General features: G+C 33.8%; 1 protein-coding gene across 1 annotated transcript; it reads right to left on the reverse strand.

Moving 5' to 3' along the window:
- Nucleotides 1-314: 314 nt before the first annotated feature.
- atk (artichoke) lies at nt 315-8,845 on the reverse strand. Its single transcript, XM_018503501.1, is given in 9 exon segments — nt 315-1,001; nt 1,257-1,624; nt 1,889-2,663; nt 2,904-3,116; nt 3,630-3,783; nt 4,139-4,405; nt 4,675-4,999; nt 6,224-6,930; nt 7,436-8,845. Coding segments are annotated over 9 exon segments (4,728 nt in total). The 5' UTR covers nt 8,843-8,845; the 3' UTR covers nt 315-489.
- Nucleotides 8,846-20,129: the final 11,284 nt, after the last annotated feature.

The raw sequence follows: 20,129 nt of genomic DNA on the forward strand, positions 1-20,129 counted from the left end.
TCATCCATCAATCAACAAGCAACAAGCAGTCGATGTGTTTTTTTTAATTGCTTTAAGCGTATCGCTTAAAATTTAAGTTTCAATTAATATGTGTGATAGATATGGATTATGTATTTTTAGGAAATGCAAGTCATTCTATTAAGAGAAAATATTACATTAATAAAAATAATCTTTTACTTATATATATATCGTTTTATTAATTTATCATTGATATTGAAACATTTTCTATTTATACTCTTTATCAAAAGAATATCTATACAAAAAAAGCAGATATGTATACGCATGATCTTTAATTCTTGTACATGTTTCGGGCGGAATATAGATGTTTGCAAATTTCTTGCATTGTATACATAATATGATTGTACATGTATGATTTATGATTTGGAACATTCACCACAGCATTTATTAACAAATGTTATAGCATATTTTATTTTATATGATACAGCGATTAATCTGTCTGTGAAAAAATGATCTAATCTCCAAATCTTTTTATATGAGAATACTGAAAACCACAAGCAAAAGAAACCATCGATAGGCATCGATCTTCGCAGCACTACCATAAACTATGCCTACGTAAGGCCCCACATTTGTATCATTATAATGTTGGAAGTACCAATTGAAAGGATTGTCGTCTATCATTTTGGCTTCATCGTTGATGATGGACACATCGTTCTGATTTTCGGTCGTCGTCTCGTCTATCTCGCTTCTCTGAATAGCGCTGGCGATCGACTTCTGTTTCTCTCTGGATTGTTCGGTACTGTAGCTAATATACGGTGAGGCGACCTTGGTTATCGTAGATCTACCAAGCGGACGTAAATTTACGGATCCTAAAGACGGTACTTGTCCCCCTGGAATCAGAAGCGCGGACAAAGCAGATGCCTCCGTTCCTCGAGAAGTCACAGTTGTTTCTTTGGGCCGTGGATTCGATGTAGAGGACGTTAAGGGTGCTGAGAAGTGCGAAATCGGTTCTGCATCCGTTTCTGTCACAATATCCAAATAGTCTGCAGTAAATAAAATAATATTTTTGTTAGATGTTTTAATAACGAAAGATTTAACTTTCTTAACAAATTAAACTTTAACAGTTAAACCAATAGTGAGATCGGCTTTCAATTAATTAAAAATAGAGTTTACTTTAACAGGAACTTAATTACCTATCTGACAACGAGGGTGAAGAAATTTCATAATAAAATGTGAGCATATAGAACATTTTAAAATTAAATTTTATTATTAAATATTTTATTCAAATATAAACTTACCTAGTTTCTCACGGGAGTCAACTGTACTGTTTAAAACAGTTGGATCACTTTCATGTTTAGATATTTCTAAATTCCAATCTTTAGATCCGTCTTCTTTTGACGGTATTACCTGCACCGCTGCGGTTACAGTTTCCTTAGTAATTGTAACTTTTTTTGCTTCCGTTGTTACTGATTTTGGTGTGGTCCAAACTATTCTGTTAGCGACTTCCATCTGCGGCTTCTCTATGAATTTAATGTCTTCCGTATTTACTTCTAAACTTTCACCATCATAAATTTCGGTGGAAACTGATGTTTCATGAGCTTCTTGTGATGAGTCTTCCTCTACGATTATTGGCACGCTATTTTTCACTGCGTTTGATGCATTAAGGCTTAAAAAAAAGGATTAGCCGTATGTAAGTATCGATATAACAGCATTAAATTTAAAACAGTTTAAAATACCATTTTTTAATCTCTAAATCGTTTTAATTAAATAAAAATAAATTATATATAGGCTTTATTTCCTATTAGGATTATAAAAAAAATGTTTGTCTTAATTAAAGAATTTGGAGAATATGTCTTATCTCAGGCTGTATTTGCTGGGATTTTAGGGAAATTTAGAGGATTGCATCGAAAAAAAAAGAATAATTATCCACCTAGTTCTATTGACGTTGGACAAAATTTTGCGAGATTCAAAACTTGTTGATCGAATGACTGTCGATGTAGTGGGTAGGTCTTCTCTTTCTCGGAAGCTTGTCCGCGGTTTCTCGGTCCTGGGGACAATTTTCTCCACCTTGGTCACGGTGCTATTTCCGCTTTTTCGAAGAACAGAACGTTCCTGCAGCGATGTATTGCTTACATTCAACGCTCTCGAAGTATTTTCATGCTTTGTGTGTTTCTCATACGTCAATCTAGGATCGGCGATCGGCACGAATCCACTTTGGCCGCGTGGCAGAGGCACGAAACCACCTCTATGAATTTCTGGTTCTGTGGGCGGAAAAGACCTGTAACGTCCTCGGCCGGGTCTATCCGACGACGACGATGATTCCGATGAAGATTCCTTTCTCTCTGCCTTTCTAGCTGAATGCCTCCACAAATTGAAGTTCAAATTCGGTAGACTGAGTGGTAGACCGAAAAAGCTGAAGCCGGAGCTACTGGGTGACGGTGGCACAGGATTTTTCTTTATTGATGACGTGGTGTTCTTCTGTGCTTGAGGCTTCTGCGGTGATGGATGAATGATCTTCACTGTCTGGGTAGGTGCACTAATAGTAGTAGACACGCTGGACAGCAACGTACTTGTATCGTTTTCGTTCATGTCCTGATAATCTATGTATTGGTACAAGTAATCAGAGTCCTGGGAAACGGAAGGCTTTTGCGTCGAAGAATCCTTTAGATTCATCCACAATGGTATTGTCTCTGTAATCCCAAATGCTGGCAATTTTTAATGTAGTTTAATAAACAATAATATAATATAATTTGTTTGCTGGAATTATTTGTTTTAGATTTCTAAATTCCAATTATATATAATTCAGGTGCCATGTACTTTTGAAAGATTTTCTTATAAAAAATAAAAAATAATTTAAAAAATAATAATTCACCAGTGATAAAAAGTTTATGTTTTTTAATAGGCTTAATTAATTTATTTTATTTGGATCATTCGTAATTATTTACCAGATGAAGAAACTGAAGGAGTTGCAACATTAATCATTTCAGCCTCGCATCCTGGATGAATCGGTTCCACATATCTCTCACGCTGGCAATCCTGTCGCGATAATCTGAGTTCTTTGAAAAGAGAGCCGTCAGCGCATCTAGGACCCTCTGTGGAAGCTTGCTGTAGCCATCCTCGCAGCCAAAGCATGCCGCAAGAACAGGATAATGGATTTCCTTTCTCAGAAATAAGAGAAAATATAAATATAAAAAATTTTACTTTTGCAATTATCAAGAGATGATTTTAATAATGGAAATTAACGTGAATTTCATCTTGACGTCAATTGATTTAATTCTTCGGAGTTGTCGCAAAAATCTGCAACAGTTACTGATGCTAGGTCTATAAGATCTATTTTAATTCATGTTAATTAAAAGGTATTAATTAATTGCAACCCGCAGAAACAAATTCATAATAATATTACATCAATATTATAATTTCCTACTCAATAATGTAACTGTTGTATACAATATTACATATATACTTACGTTAGGTACATTCATATTATTAACTGGGAAATTATAATGATGTAATATTACTATTAGTTTGTGTTCCACGAAAGGAACCATAATGATATATGTAACTCGTATAAAAAAAAGAATGAATACTACTCGCCAAAAAATTTTTACATACATATTCATAAATATACATAATTTTATATAAAATATATCCATATTTTATATGAAAATTACCGTCGATATCTAAGACAGCGATGTTCGATCGCAGCCTTTTGAAAGTGTTTTCGGAGACCGCAGTCATCCGATTACTTCGCAGACTCAATACCCGCAATCTGGGCATATCATCGAAAGGTGAACCGTGCACGGCGCAAATCCGATTGTTGTCCATCTGTAAACAGTAAGGAGAACAGCTGTAAGGCGGCTATGTAAAGTGGCTTAGCTATCTCCTTAATTAACGATGCAGGTATACGAATAATTGCTCCGTCAGCAGAACGGCCCGTCTCGCACCACGGTTCACGCAGGAGTTTCACTCTCGACGAGAAAGTATTCTTCTTTATTAGCGAAGACTCTCGTTGTTTTATACGAGATATATTTTGCAAATTAATTCGGATAAAATGTTCATAAATTGTACTGTAGTTGTTTTAAATTTCTAATCACGATGCAAAAAATACTTAAATGACATGAAATTACGCATAATATTCTTTTAAAACCTCATAAAATTCTGAAATTTTCGCTTTGAATACCTTTAGTTCCACCAGCCACTCCATAGCTGCTAGACTGTCGCTAGAAACTCTGGATAATCGATTGTAACTGAGATCAAGAACCTCTAACGAGTGAAGGCTCCCCAGACCGACATATTCCAAGTCCGGCAGGTGATTGTGACTTAGATTAAGGAAAAGTAAGTGTGGCACGTTAATGAAGGCATTACTAGCGATTTCCTGGATCAGATTCTGCTGAAGTTCCGCGCTCTGTAGCAGCGGTAATTCGGTGAAAGCGCCACTGGGGATGGACTACAAAATCATATACATTACATTGGATCTCCATTTATTAGTTTAATATATTTATAAAACATATTCAATATAAAAATTAAATAACATATAGTATGAATTTTCGATACATTCTGAAATTTTTGTATTATAACAGCTTTTGAAACTCTCCACTCGTATTTGATAAAATGTACAACAAAGATGTTTTGTCTAAAGTTTAAAGCATCTTTAATACTAATTTGAAATGACTTATTATTCTACAATTGTGGATGACCGTGAAACTATATTATTACCTGTAATCGATTCCTGCCGAGTCGGACGGCCTGCAACTCCGGTAACGCTCTGATCGCGTTTCTCTCGATCATCCTGAGATCATTGTTTTCGAGATCGATCAAGGATAGTCGTGGTAATCCATCGAACGCACCTTCCCGCAATTCACGTATATGATTTCTAACCAGTTTCAACTCCAACAAGGACGATAGACTGCTTAGCGTTTCCGGAGATAGGATGTTCAGCTTGTTGAAGCTCAAGTCGAGGACCCGTAGAGCTGTTAACCCGTGCAACGATCCGGGTAACTCGGTCAAAGTATTGTGCGACGCGTACAGTTCACGAAGGTCTCTATAAATGACATTGATGTTACCATTTTGGAAGTGGAATGTTTAAACAAATCTTTCTTCTCAAAGTGAGAAACCAAAAATTTGAAGACGTACGAAAGATTGGAACATTCTTTTAATTTCTTTTATGACGTTATTTATAGTGTTTTAAACGAAAGTATTTGAATTATTTATTACGGATTTATCAATTCAAGTTTAATCGTAGATTTATTTATACCTATCATGTATATAACATGGCTATCTCTCTCTCTTGGATATTAATAGATCTGCTAAATCTAGGAGAAAATTATGATGTCATTAATCATCATTAGAAAATGCCTAATTTGCATTTTAAATTTAGGTTTAATTAAATCTCAGCATATATTTTTTGCATTAGATTAATTCATATCTTTTGGAATACTTTCGTGATCGACGTGTTAAACTTGATGGATGAGATTAAATAAAATTGCGTATAAAATTCAGTGTCAAATTACTGTCAAATTAGTCGACACGCCAGGCCGATGCTATACAGTCGAGAAAGAGATATTAGCGTGTGCACGAAGAACTTTCTAGGTACCAAAAGAGTGATGCAACCAAGTAACCACGAGTGAAACTATTTTTCCACTATAATACGAAACTGCGAGGTAATGTAAAAGAAGGGAAAATTGATTCTATTATCATAAACGTGATACATTAAATTTTGGTAGTTAAAAACGAATTTTGATATTTTTTATGCACATGATTTAATTATTTAATACATATAAAGGGTGATAAAAAAGTTTGGTCACAAATGTGTTTGTCAAATCATTAATAACACACGTATATATTTACAAAAAAATCTTAAATATATACACTACTACTTAAGTAATAAGCTGATATCATTTATTGTCATTTTGATATTAAAACTAATATTAGCTTGCTATCTGAGTAAATTTAATAAACACACAAAACTTTATCACATAAATTTTTTTGTCATCCTGTACATGAAAACAAGAAGAACATATCATATTACTATAGATATCACATTCAGTAATAAGCTCAAATATATCCCTATAAGCGCATAATTATTATTTAATATTTTAAGCATATTCTTAGAATATTAAATGAGCATTTTAGTTAAATAATATTATGCATCTATAGGAATATTTTATCAGATATCTCAGTGAGAGAAATCGATGTCGATTTCATTGTCATTTCTGACTGGGATATATTATAAAGATCATATCATTAAAATTGTTGATTTTCTTACCTGGTATTAGTAAAGGTGGCATGAGGAATTTGTGCAAGATTATTTCTGCTCAAATCAATTCTTTGCAGTCTCGTGTTCTCTTGAAAAATATCTGGTCGCAAAACCTCTACTCGATTGCCCCGAAGATTCACATCCATTAACGACTTTAATGGTCGGAAACTTCGACCGTGTAACGTGACCAGCCGGTTGCATCTTAAGTCTAGCTGTTCCAATCCCATGAGTCCGTCAAAAACGCCGTCGTCTAAAAGTCTTAAAGCGTTGTAGCTTAGATTCAATTTTTTCAAGTTCGGTAAGTCAGCCAGAGTACCAGATGGAATTCTGTCAATCCCATTCGAGCTTAAATCCAACGATCGTAGAGCAGTTAGAACTAAATCCTGAGAGGACGCGGTTGGTAGAGCGACAATACGATTCTTTTGCATGTGAAGATGTTCGATGTCTTTCGGCAGACCAGGGACTACTTCTAGCATACGATTCAAACCGATGTCCAACTCGTATAAGTTTGTCAGGTGTCGGAAGATTAAAGGATGAATGACGGATAAGGCGTTCCCGGAAACATTGACGTGCTCCAGTGCCGGTGTGCCCAGAAAAGATTCGGGTTCGATGAGTCCTATAGCGTTACCACTAAGATCAAGTCGCCTGAGATTTGGTAGATTAGCAAACAGGCGTGGTTCTATGTGACGAAAATAATTCTCCGATAAATCCAGGCCCTGAAATTACCGTAACCGGTTACATAGACATCGATAGATTGACATTATAGTACGGTATCAGCCTAATTTGATTGCTTATAATTTTTATAAAATAAACATATTATAAATTTTTTTTAACCCATTAAAGACCGCTGGTCGATTTTTCGACCAAAAAAAATAGGTCAACTTTTTATATTGCTTTGGACCAATGGTCGCAAAATTGCCATTAAAATGATTTTAAATTTTGAGAAAAAAAAATTTGTCTTGATCCTTAATGGGTTAAAAACATCAGATATTAAAGAATTTAACGTTATCAAGCAAATGTATAATGTATCTTTATTTTAAAAACAATCATATATAAGCATTGGAAAAATATCGAAAAAAAAGCCGGGTATCCTATATTAAAAAAGCATTCAAGGATTAAAAGAGAATCAAAGCTAAATTCGAAATTAATAAATTACTAAAGAATAATAAATAATTGCATAAAATTCATGAATAATATTTAAAGAATTAACAGACACTTTACTTTTAATGCTGGCAAATTCCAGAAGGGAGCTTCCAACAGATTCGACAGGGAATTGTTCTTCAGCCTGAGTTCCCTCAGCGCTGGCATCGCCGTAAACGTTTCTCTTTGCAAAAATGCCAGCCTGTTATGATTTAGATGGAGTCTTTCCAAAGTGGGATGGCCTCTTAAAGCACCGAAGGGTATTTCCTCCAACTGATTATGACTGGCGTCTAGGAACTTCAGCCTTGGCAGAGCCTCAAGCACTGATCGTATCTCCGCTACATGACTAAGGTCATTATTGATCAACCATATCTCTTCCAACGCGTTTCCTATTCGTTGCGGAAAGAATTCCGGATGAATGCGATAAATTAGATTATGATTCAGGTCCATGGACTTGAGGGCTGGTACTCCCTGGAAAGCACCGGCGAATATTTCGGTGATGTGATTGCGCGACAGATAGAGGCGCGATAAAACGGCAAGATCGACAAAAGAGCCTTCGCCCAAGCGATTGATGCGATTTCGATCCAGACGTATCACTGACAGCGAAGGAAGATCCATACACGCACGACCGACCATACCGGCGTCGATTATGGCGTTTCCAACCAATGAGATCTCCTTGAGCTCTGGTAGATTAATCATGGCTCGTGGATGAATCCAATGGATTCCAGAATCAGTGATGTTAATCAATTCTAATCGAGGTAGACTTCGAAGAAGTCCAGCCTCCAGTCTAGTTAGTCTAGGACTACCCAGCACGTGTAACTGTTCCAAGTTGGGAATGTCTCGGAAATTCCTTGGGACGAGTTCTAGCAAGGCCGGAGAATTGATCTGAAGATACCTTAGCTTCGGCAGACCGGAAAATCTCGGTAGTCGCTTCATCACGCGACTCTGCAGTGTCACCGCCTCGACACCCTGCAGGTTCTCCAGACTGTCCACAGGTAGAGATCGCAGATCGGGCTCAACGATAAATAGTTCTAGCAAGGAGTCGTGTAGGCCTTCCAGCCAGCCGGAGGATACCCTTTCAAGACGATTGTTTCGCAGCATCAAGCGTAGAACTCGTAAAGTTGCGAACACCTTGCCAGGTAAACTGGGTAGATTGTTGTTTTCTAGAATCAGCTCATCTACCGGTCGGTCCATATAGTGGCTCACTGCCTGCAGACCTTCCAGTACCTTTGGTAACTCGCTGTGGCTACACCTGTGCGAATTTATAGCGTTCAAAATTGTTTATGTAATTCTCGGGATTACATATCTGATCATGTAAACTTGCCATATCTGAACCTCCATATCGCGTATGGAGCATCTGCATGGCAATATCCTTTCTTGAAGCGGACATCCGTAATCTGGATCTAACTGGGCGCTGGCACCGATAGAACGGAGTGCCAGGAGCCAGCCGATTATCAAGAGCCCACCGCCCTGCGACGACCTGACCATCGCGCATTGGGACCGTAGTTTACGATCGCGAGTACCAGTTCCGCATTTTCTGAAATACACGTGCATTTGCACGTGAACGAACGAATATGGATTTTGAAGGATAAAAAATCTAACATTAGAAAATATGTGAATGTAGCTCTTTAATTAGAATATTTTTACACAAGTTGATGATTAGAATAAAATCTTTCTGATTGAGGATGTTTAATCTCCTTCAGGTCTGTTACGAGTTACAAAGTCGTTTTTACATCTACGCACTAAATGCGATTTGTTGCTAAAACATTCATTAAATGATAACAGCAACGTCGCATTTCAACATCTCAGGAGTTACGTAGTGTTTCTGCGAGATAACGAATGCGTGGTTAAAATTAGAAATCTCGCTCGTGAAACAACTACTGATTGATAGGATTTTAGACGTTAAAAGCCCTTGGATGTCACGGTACGCCTCTGTATCCTGAGCGTGATGCCACGCACTGTGTACGCGTGTACACACGTCACGGTCGCAGACGACAAAATTGATGTCTCGTACCGTAAGCGAAGTTAAAGACCGCTAGGACAATCATTGTCCGTAATAATTGTCGTCGCGCGAGCGCGCTTCTGATGTATAAAGTGATGACCGATGAATAAAAGTGGAGGGTGAATCGGATTAAGATTAAAAATTTGCACTTTAAAGACAGAGAAAGTTTAGAGACATTGTGGTACTTAAATTTGAGTAAACTGTAAAGTATTTTGTTAGATAACATTATTACATGCTGACAAAGTGACAAAAAATATAAATCAGGTATGTACTCGTATAATATCAGGTATAATTGTATGTATTGTAATATACATATATATATAATTATATACAAATATACATGTACTTGTAATTGTATGTATTGTAATATACATATATATATAATTATATACAAATATACATGTACACACATATGTGAAATTAAGTTAAGACATAGCATTTGTTTTTCATTCTCTGCTGCACATTATCTGCTTGTTACTATTGCATAATATTTTGAGGTAATATTTTGCGTAATTATTATCGCAAGGAAAAAAATAACTAGCAATTTACGCAAACACGTATGCGTTAATAGCGTTCACCAAACATCCTGTCATGCAGAAAAACGCAGATTTCGTAATATGCCAGCCTTTAGAATGAAACAATCGGGCGGCCTGAAAAACCATTCGTACGTGAATAATGTCGATATAGCGCGATCCACGATAAAACGAATCTAAGTTGCATTGTACGTGTTGCGTTAACAAAAAGATCTGCCTTGATATATCTGTTTCCGCATCTCAAGACACTTTCGTAGAATTGAAGAAATTGAACTTAAATAATACAATTAATTGTTGTAAAAATATTATGCGTTCTAAAACAAAAATGGGGGCTTTTGCATTTAAATATCGAGATTGGCAGAACAAATCTACGAAATTTTGAATTAATGATCTAAGCTGCTAACGACCGTTTCCACCAATGTAGATTAACTTTATTCTCTTCAACTTACTTTTTATCTTTTTTTAATTCTTAGAAAGATATTTTCAGTTCTTTAGGTAAGAAAAAATAAAACAAAATTAAAAATAGTTAATCTTTATTGGTACAAACAGACATAGATCTTGGAATTTGCCCCCCCCCCCCTTTAATTAGTTTACGCCCAATTTTTCTCATAATTTTTTATATAATTTTTCACAATATCTATTTAATTTTTCAGAATTTAAAATTCTATATAATTTTATAACTTTCTCACATTTTTTATACGAATTGGAACACTTCTCAGAAAATCTACATCTTTTCTTAGAATTTTTCATATATGTTAATTATGAAATATCGTAAGATTTCTAAGATTTTTTGTAAGTATAATGTTTGATGAAATGTTATAAAATCTAAAAAATTTTAAAATATTTTTTTAAAATTATGGGATGAGAAATTTCAGAATATTTCAGAATTCACTTATATGAAAAATTCTGAGAGAAGATGTAAACTTTCTGAATATTTCTGAAAAATGTTTCAATTCATATAAAAATTATGAGAAAGATTTTCACTAGGGCAAGATTTCATCATCATATAAATAGACTAGTATAAATAAACTCGTAATATACGTTGAAATTGATTACTTAGAGGCAGCAATAAAATTATAATTATGCAGAATGAGGCACGTGCTTAATTAACAGAGCACATCATTTATTGTACCCGTTACTTTTTAGCCATGCTCTTTTTCTTCTCTTGGATAATAGTTCTCGGATAATAATCTCTTTTTATTTAAGTAATTCCTTGCATACTATTCGTATTGCCGTTTTCTGCGATTTTGTTTACATATGTATGTATATTAATGGTTACGTATCTTATTAAAAAAGTTCTTCAAAGTCTCTTAAGTACTAAAGCAACGCGTTAATGATATCGCTTCGTCTTTATGTACATTATTGTATATGTTCTATGTTAGTACTCTATTATATTTATACTTATTTGTATACTTTATAGTTAATAAAGTTATTATATTAGTACTACATTCTTTTTTTTACAATATTATTACCCAAACAATACATATGTCCGAAAATGAGACATAAGATATCTCAAAGACACTTTTGTAAAAGGCATCTTAAAGACGTCTAAAAGACTTATATCTTGATTTTGAACTTTATATTGTCTGGATTATTAAAGATAAAATGTTGATAAATACTGCGACTGGTTTCTCTTTATAACTCGCACAATCAATTATCTTTCAATTCCATTACATTCATTATAATGAGCTGAATTTTGATCAAACAACAGCGTTTGTTTGGCCTCAAAGAAGTATGGATGCAATTTTAGTGAAAGTGATACTCACTTCCTTGATATTTCGCCGTCAGTGACCTCAAGCGTACATCTCATTTTCTATCGCAAATGCTAATTTTACGTCATTATGCAACTGTATAAGGAAGACTGTACTGTTTGTGTATCATAAATTGTTCATAGTACCAGAACATTAATAAATATCGAGCAGTAGATTTTTGGCAATCTGTTTTAAATAAGATTTCCAATGTTTTCTAAAATGTTGTTTCATATATCATAATTTTTTAAATATGTATATGAAAAATTAGCTATTTCCACAAAAGCTTTTTATTTTTATATCATGTTATCAAGATTATTAAATTGTGAGTATTGATATGTATCAATGTTCATGCCTATTGCCTCCCTTTTTCTTGGACGTGAAACAAGGAGGGCAGTAGATGTGAACATCGACACACATTAAGTCAATTATAGTTAGAAATACAAGTCTTGAACAGCACTGAATTAAAAAATATGTCGACTAAAATAAATTTCTATAAAAAAAGAAATTTATTTTGAAGTGATTAACAAAATTGTGCATTAATCTTGTTATTGTTCCATAAACATTTATTTAATAAAAGTTCCAAATAATGTCAATCTTTAAACCTTTGTTTACAAACTTTCATTTACCTTCTATATCAGCAGTATTCGCCAAATCAGCGTCTTGCTTCTGAAGAACTTTAATGTTTTTCAGAAAAAAATCCACCAAAAAAACCAAATTTGACTCTTATAAATTATTTGCACTCAATTCTTACACACAAAACGAATAATATATTTTTTTTATGGGGTCACGTGTGCGCGCGCACACACGCCTTATCTTTTTCAACGTCTCTCCGGTCACGAGTACAGCTTTTCGTGATCTCGTTACGTACTAAATGCACTGAAGAAGCTGTTCGCAAAAGCGTGGTGGCCTGTACAAACTTGAGGGGAGAAGATGACGGTACCATGGTGTGGGTGATGGCGGGAGGGACGGGAAAAGAATTGCGAAGTGCGTGTCCAGCCACCGTGAAGACACGCTTCCAGGAAATTCTTCCCTTTCCCCACAAATCTCACCGATCGCCGAATGGTATAATTCGGCATCGGTGAAAAATCATCTTCCCTTTCGTTTTCCGCGTTGCACGCATGGTGAAGCAACCGAGGTCGATTGCGCCCCGACCGACTTCGCTCGAATGAATATGTGAAAACAGGAAGGAAATCTAATACAAATAAAATAAAATATCTATGTGAATCCCTAGTCAGAAATGATAATGGAATCGACATCGAATCGGCGTTGATTCGACATCGAACGACGTCAAAAACATCAAATCGACGTCGATTCGATGTCGATTCCATTATCATTTCTGATTGGGTCTTCATAGATGTTAATGCGTAAATTAAATATTCATAACGCGATAGATATAATTCGCATAGATACATTTTACGAATTGTATTTATTGCATTATGAATATTTAGTTTACGCACCGTAAAGGGTCATATAGGCGTTTTACTTTGTGCCTCTACATAATTCGTTAATTGCAAAACGTAATTCGCAAACGCAAACGCAGAATGAAATTTTGTTTTTTTCATTGTGTGCGGTTGGTTTCCATCTGTGTGTATCTTGCGTATGATGATCATCATTCTGCGTCAATATTTGCGAACTATGTTTTGCGATTTGTGAATTATGTAGAGACACCCTCAAATTTATTCTTGGAGCCCACTAAAAAAAATGTTACTATTTTATTTATTTTTATTCAAGAAAGAAATGTTTAATAATTCAACTGATTTCAAAAGTTTAGAATTTTTTGAAAATATTTTTAAAACTATATAAACAGCTATTAATTTTTTTATTTAACTATGTCCACGTGCGTCATATTAATTTTTTAATTACGATTTTTCGAAATTATAAAATTAAAAAATGTTTGTGGAATGTTTAATATACGTGTTATTCTTCTTGCAGCTCTATTTTCTAAGAGCAAAAAAATTAATCTCTTAATGAAACATATAATATGTATCCATATGCATATAGATTTGCAATGCTATCGTTGGAAAAGTGGAATTGCCGTAAAATATGCGTAAGATAATTAGGGAAATCTATTAACATATTGTTTATTTATATGTATTAAGAAAGTTGCATACGCTCAAAATTATAAAGTTAATGACTTACACTTTCTGTTTAATGTTTCTATTTAATCGTAACTATGTTCGATGGTCAATCGCATAGTGTTTCTATATGCTGTTAGCATATGGTTGCGGTTGCAGTCTGATATCACTGGTTCTAGTGACGTAAATAAACAATAATTGTAAGTCTGTGTGTGTTCGCGTAAAATCTGTTACTTAAAATCCTCAAATATTTGTGCATCTAAAACGATATAAACATATATTCTGACAAAAATTCTGAATGCAAAAAGTGCAAGTAATACGAATAGATCTTATATCTAAATAACAAATAAAATTTGAATTAAATATCACAGTGATCTGTACTATTTTCCATAATGAATTAATCTACCAGTGATCCAAACTAATATTGACTATAAATATTGTTAATTTCCATATACCTAGCTGTATTCCTGTGAACTTTTTCTTTTAATGGAGTATTCCGTTATATCTTATAAAAATGTATGTTGCATTAAGTAAAATCATTAAATCATTGACTCTGTGATGAAAGTTTCCAAGGCTTTATTCTGCGTATCAATAAATGTGTGATCGAATGCTCTTTTACAATCTTGATATTCATATAGCATCTACGAGTGGCTTATTTATGTCTTCACGGTTTTTACTTTCGCTATGCAGGACTAAGCAATAAACCGGTTTTGGATCGTCCGATGAAAAAATCGTCTCACTATTGGTCTGCGTTAACCAAGTCTCCTTCGACTATCTCAATCAATATATGTACAATGTGTTACAGGTAAATAAATTCAGTAAAAATTTCTAAATTCGAATCTCAACTCGATTTTTGAAAAAATACAAATTTTACAATACACATTCAAGAAGAAAATACAAAATACAAAATTGTATGTATAAATATTGTTAACATAATTTAAAAGTAAATATACTGAATAAGGCAGACTCCCCCTTTATAACATTGATCTTGACATATATTGGCTACGGTTACACCGTGCATTTAGGCCGTGGCCTATACAATAGATGTCCTTGTTTATCCCGTAGGTTAGACAAAGACACCCATCGTATAGGTCGCGGATTAAGCGCATGGTGTAAACGTAGTCAGTGTCAAGATCATGACCCTGAATAACTTTCAGCAGGTTTTAATCGTCGCTCGATCTTCATTAAAAAGTTATTAACAAAAAAGTTTGAAAAAATTAGGTCTTTTATTTCGGCTATATAACATCAGAAATTGTTCTAAACTATATCTACCTACTGGGGTGCGTTCCGAATGAACGTCCGGACGACAACTTTTCGTCCAAAACCGTTCCGTTTACCAAGATGTGACGTCATAATCGCGTTCTGTTTTACAATTTTCAAACACCCGGACGACAACTTTTCATCGTGCTCGAGACTCCGCCGAAGAACGTCTCGCATGCGCAGAACGACATAATGTAATAAAGCGCGATGATGAAATATATGTAGAAGTGCGTTGTAGGTTAGATTAGGTATATTTCATCAGTTTATATATTTAAATATATATACAAAAAATATATATTAAAAGTTTTATATTTTTAGGTACAACTTGTTAAAATGGAGAATTTAAAGGCAGCTGGTTTAACTGTGATTAGCTATTTAAGCAAATTAATATTCTTCGATCGAAGCATTGACAGCAACAATGAAGATAGCGATGAAGAAATTGAATTATATTTGCACAGATTAAAAGTCCGAATTAATAATGCAGTAACCAAGCCTCATCGCATCCAAGGTTTTATCGAAAGAGTTGTCGATATGTCTACTGCTTCTGAATTTCAAACTTCAGAATAACCGTAACAAGTTTTGAATGTCCTAAATCGAACAGCTCCTCTATTAGAAAGTGGTCGAGCAGCTGGACATCAAACTAGAGATCCGAAAATACAATTACTCTACTTTTTGTGGCTATTAGCAACACCAGACGGTTTTCGGTAACTAAACAAGTTATAAAAATTCAAAATATTTATTTTGTAATTTTACATTTTTGTTATTTTGTAGATCAGTCGGTTCTCGTTTTGATTTAGGAAAGTCTACATTATCTGTTATTTTTATGCGGGTTGTAACTGCTTTAAATGAAATTTCTCCAGAAATAATATTTTGGCCAAATAGAGAGGAACGCCAACGCATAGCGCTATCTTTTCAAGCTTCTGCTGGAATAGAAGGTATAATCGGTGCTATCGATGGAACTTATGTTGCTATCAAGGCTCCAAGTGAAAATCCGGATGTCTACATTAATAGAAAATGTTTTCATGCCATAACTCTGCAACTAATATGATAAATTGTCATTTATAGATTGCTTTACGGGTTATCCTAGCAGAGTATCAGTTATAAGAATTTTTCGAAATTCGCCAATATACGAAGATGTCACGAATAATCCAAATAATTATTTTGATGAAAATCAATTTATTATCGGAGATAAGGCATATCCCGTTTCGCCGTGATGCATACCTTCCTACATCGAGAGAAGAAATGTTACAGAAAGGCAAAAACATTTCAATACTTGTCACGCTAAGTCTCGCCAAAGAGTTGAACGTTGTATTGCTCTTTTATATGGAAGATTTATATGGAAGATTTAGATTTATAAATGAGGGTCTTTAGACAATGATGAATAATGCTGACAATATTAAACATGAAGCAGCTATTTACGACGATATAAATACAGAATTGGGAAGAGAAGGTCATGCATTACGGGACAGGATCGCAGAAAATTTATATCCATTTTATATCTGTTTTAATAAAAAATTTCATTGGTAATTCAATAAAAAATCATTGGTTTTATTTTATAATCATTTAAACAGCGTCACTTTTTACATTTACGCTTTATTCGTATTTTCGATTTTGTTCAAAAATAGTTTAATTTAAAAGCATTATTTGTCGCAAAAAATACATTAGGAAACTATATAACATGTAATAAATATAATATACTTAGTTTTTCTTAAAACCATTTGAATTCAAATCATCTTAACTCAAATAACTTACAAGCTACTAGAATGTTTTAACTATATTAGAAATGAAATATATTTATTTCGTAACACTTATAGAAATAAACACTTATACATTTGAGTCTACAAATAGTATCACATACATTTCAGTCTAAAAGTAGTCTATCACATGTCCATCACAAAAAAACTTAAAACTTTAAAATTGTATAGTGATCTAGCTTGCAATACAATACAGAATGGTATGACTTCGACTCTTATGTGAAATAATAGAATTACAAACTGATTAGAAATTAATTTGATATGGAAAACGAAAAGTATTTTATACTTTTCAAATTTGATTATCCATAATTGCTTTAAAAAAAGTATAATTAGCAATCTTTTGAAATAAAGAAATAAAATAAAATATAAGATTAACCGAATCAAAATGATTATTTTTTAGTATTTGGTAAGTTTGCAAATGAATTTGTAATATTTTCTAAAATTTTTAAAGCTGCATTTTGTCGAGCCATTAATTCATTATGACGTTTTTCTTTCATAACCTCTCTTTCTTTAAAATTTTGTTCGTATGTACTGTTTTGCTAATTCACTTCTTATTCTTATTTTCGACTTTTCATTTCTGTTTTTTGCAATATTTTCATCATTACTGAATGAATTTTCTTGAATTTCAACTGATGGCGTCTTGGAAGGGGTGGCACCCAGTTGGACACGGCTCCATTGGACACGAGCCACTCACAGCGCTTGACCCTACAAAGCTCTTAAGCACCGGTCACTGTGATTGGTGGTGTCCAATCGAGACGTAGTCAATCGGGATCACTCCCTTGGAAGCATGATGAATCCCCCGTGAAGAAGACGCAGTTGACACTGACTGCACATCAGGATCTTGACCAAATATTTCATTCATTTCAAAGAAGTAATCGAATTTAATTGTACCTGCTCCACTGCTCTTTCTTTTCCATATACTTTTGTTTTAAATATTTAAATTTATTTTTTATTTGCTTAGTTGTGTGCATCGGTAACTTTTGAAAGTAACATATCCCATACTTTGTCTTTTCATTGTCGTGCTTTTAAATAAATGTTTGTAGGACTTATATAAGTTTATTAATTATAAAATCTTATTTCGATTCCAAGAAGTTCTACCTATAGTGTTTTCTTGTTCAGAACTCAAAAAAGTCAGATCTCGAGACATCAGCTTGAATTTTAGCGTTGGGAAATAATGTAACAGCTTTGGAAGAGCTAATGAATATTAATGTATTCCCTGTAACAATAACACAATATCGAAATTTTAAATAAGCTAAAATTTGTATATGAACAATGAACAAAGACATATTTACATAACCTATAATTTAGATTACAAAAATATATATTTGCATGACGAACAAGTAAAAGCACTTACAGGTTTTTGTTGAACCAGTATATTTCCTAATTGATCTGTGATGACATTTCCGTTCGGTTCAGTTACAAGCAAGTATTCTATATTTTCTGTATTTACGTAAAATATAACTGCAAAACATAAAAACTCTAAATATGTAAGCATGTATAATGCGCGCAAATGCAAAAACATTCCAGAATCGTTCCGTTTCACGAGCCAATCTTGGTATGTGACGTCACACTTCGTCTGGATGAACACTCCGGTATACGGAACGCATCCCTGCATTCTACCTCTCCCATTGCCTTAAGGCACGCGACTTTCCACGCGAATACAAGTTCACTGCTTTAGCAGAAAATTTGGGTAAATATGTAGTTTAGGGAAGGATTAGGGTTAGATTATTATACACCCACGGGTAATAACCTAACCCTAACCAAATATGGGTATATAATAACCTAACCTAACCCTAACCAAACCCGATACATGGTTTAATCTATAAATACCATTGTATTAAACAAAATTTTAAGTAAGTATAACTTCAATAATAGATGCCTACTTCAAGAACACAATCTTTATGATGTTGTGAAACAAGTTTGTGTGGAAAAAGATCGAGAACTGTTTAAAGTTCTTCTTTTCGTAAAGACTCGTTCACATTGGGACATGAGCAGAAGTGCGATATTATATTTGTGGTATATACGTTACAGTTTATTCTTTTCACAAATTCTTGTGGAAATATATTTTTTTTACACTAATTGATAAAATATAGCATGATAAAATATAGTTCCAAATCCATTATAACTATAAGTTAGCAACAATCGGAGAAAGCGGTGAACCCATAGGCGTTCCAAAAGTTTGTTTATAAAATTAATGGGATTTGCCATAGGGTTTCATTTTTTAGTTTGAACAAATTGAATCAGTTTATTAAGGTTCATAAAAATTCTTTAAATAATGAATTAAAAAGGAATGTAGTTTACAAGATCGATTGTTGCAATTGCAATGCTTTCTATGTGGGACAAAAAGGAGAAAATTAAAAACCAGACTTTTTGAACACAAAAAGCATATCCATAGTCAAACATGTACTCATTTAGTGATTACAGAGCATAGGTTGCAAAACGATCATGACTTTGGACTGGTAAAACGTAGGGATTCTGGATGTAGAGGATTATTATAATAAACGGTTGATGTCGGAGATGATGCACATTAAACGACAAACCAATAGGCTAAATTTACAACATGATACCGTTGGCTTAAATCATGCGTACATTGAGATTCTCAATAAACTGTAACGTTTGTTCATAATATAATACATGTCATAAGCTTTAGTTTGTTCGTCTTCAAATTGACTGCTATGTTACTTGTTCAGCATTCATTATTTAATCGACTGTCGAAATGACAAGATACATTGTTCTCGTAGTTATTATTTTTTAAAATTTAACGAGAATTTTTAACATATTAACGAGTTACAAAATAAGAGAGATTCATTGTTCAGTGTAGAAGCGTCGACTGTGTGAAGTGATTATTAATTTTCAAATTATACATACGATAATTTAATCATTTATATAATTTTAGCTTGAGTTCTCATTCCCACTAAGCTTTCTAACTTTGTATGTGATTTACCTCACAACAGTTAACAATTCAATTTTTGAGAGGAAAAACGTTGGAGATATTATTTTGTTATGCAATACTCCAATCGTTGCACTAGGGGGAAAGATTGCTGATGAAGATTCAAACCATGAATGGAAACGTTCAAAGTCAAAGTTTATATTTTTAGTATTAAGAAGAATTGCGCTAATTGGAGATGCAGTTTGTCTAAATATGACAAATTTTTGCTTGCTGCGATATATTTTTTCAGTGTGAAGGAACCTTTATTAGACTACAGTGAGATAGCATCTGTGGTCTAACAGGTTTTGAAAATGGACTGTGATATAATGTATAATCATTAGTCGGACTTCCAGTTGTTTATCGACCACCAACGGGGAAAGATTGAATCTTAAGTTCTCTACGAAACTTCTTTATCCTATGAAGTTATTTGGATTGGACACTGGGTATTTTTAAATAGCAAACAGAATATTT

This window comes from Trachymyrmex cornetzi, unplaced genomic scaffold (assembly GCF_001594075.2).
Source record: "Trachymyrmex cornetzi isolate Tcor2-1 unplaced genomic scaffold, Tcor1.1 scaffold1575, whole genome shotgun sequence".
NCBI lineage: Eukaryota > Metazoa > Arthropoda > Insecta > Hymenoptera > Formicidae > Trachymyrmex > Trachymyrmex cornetzi.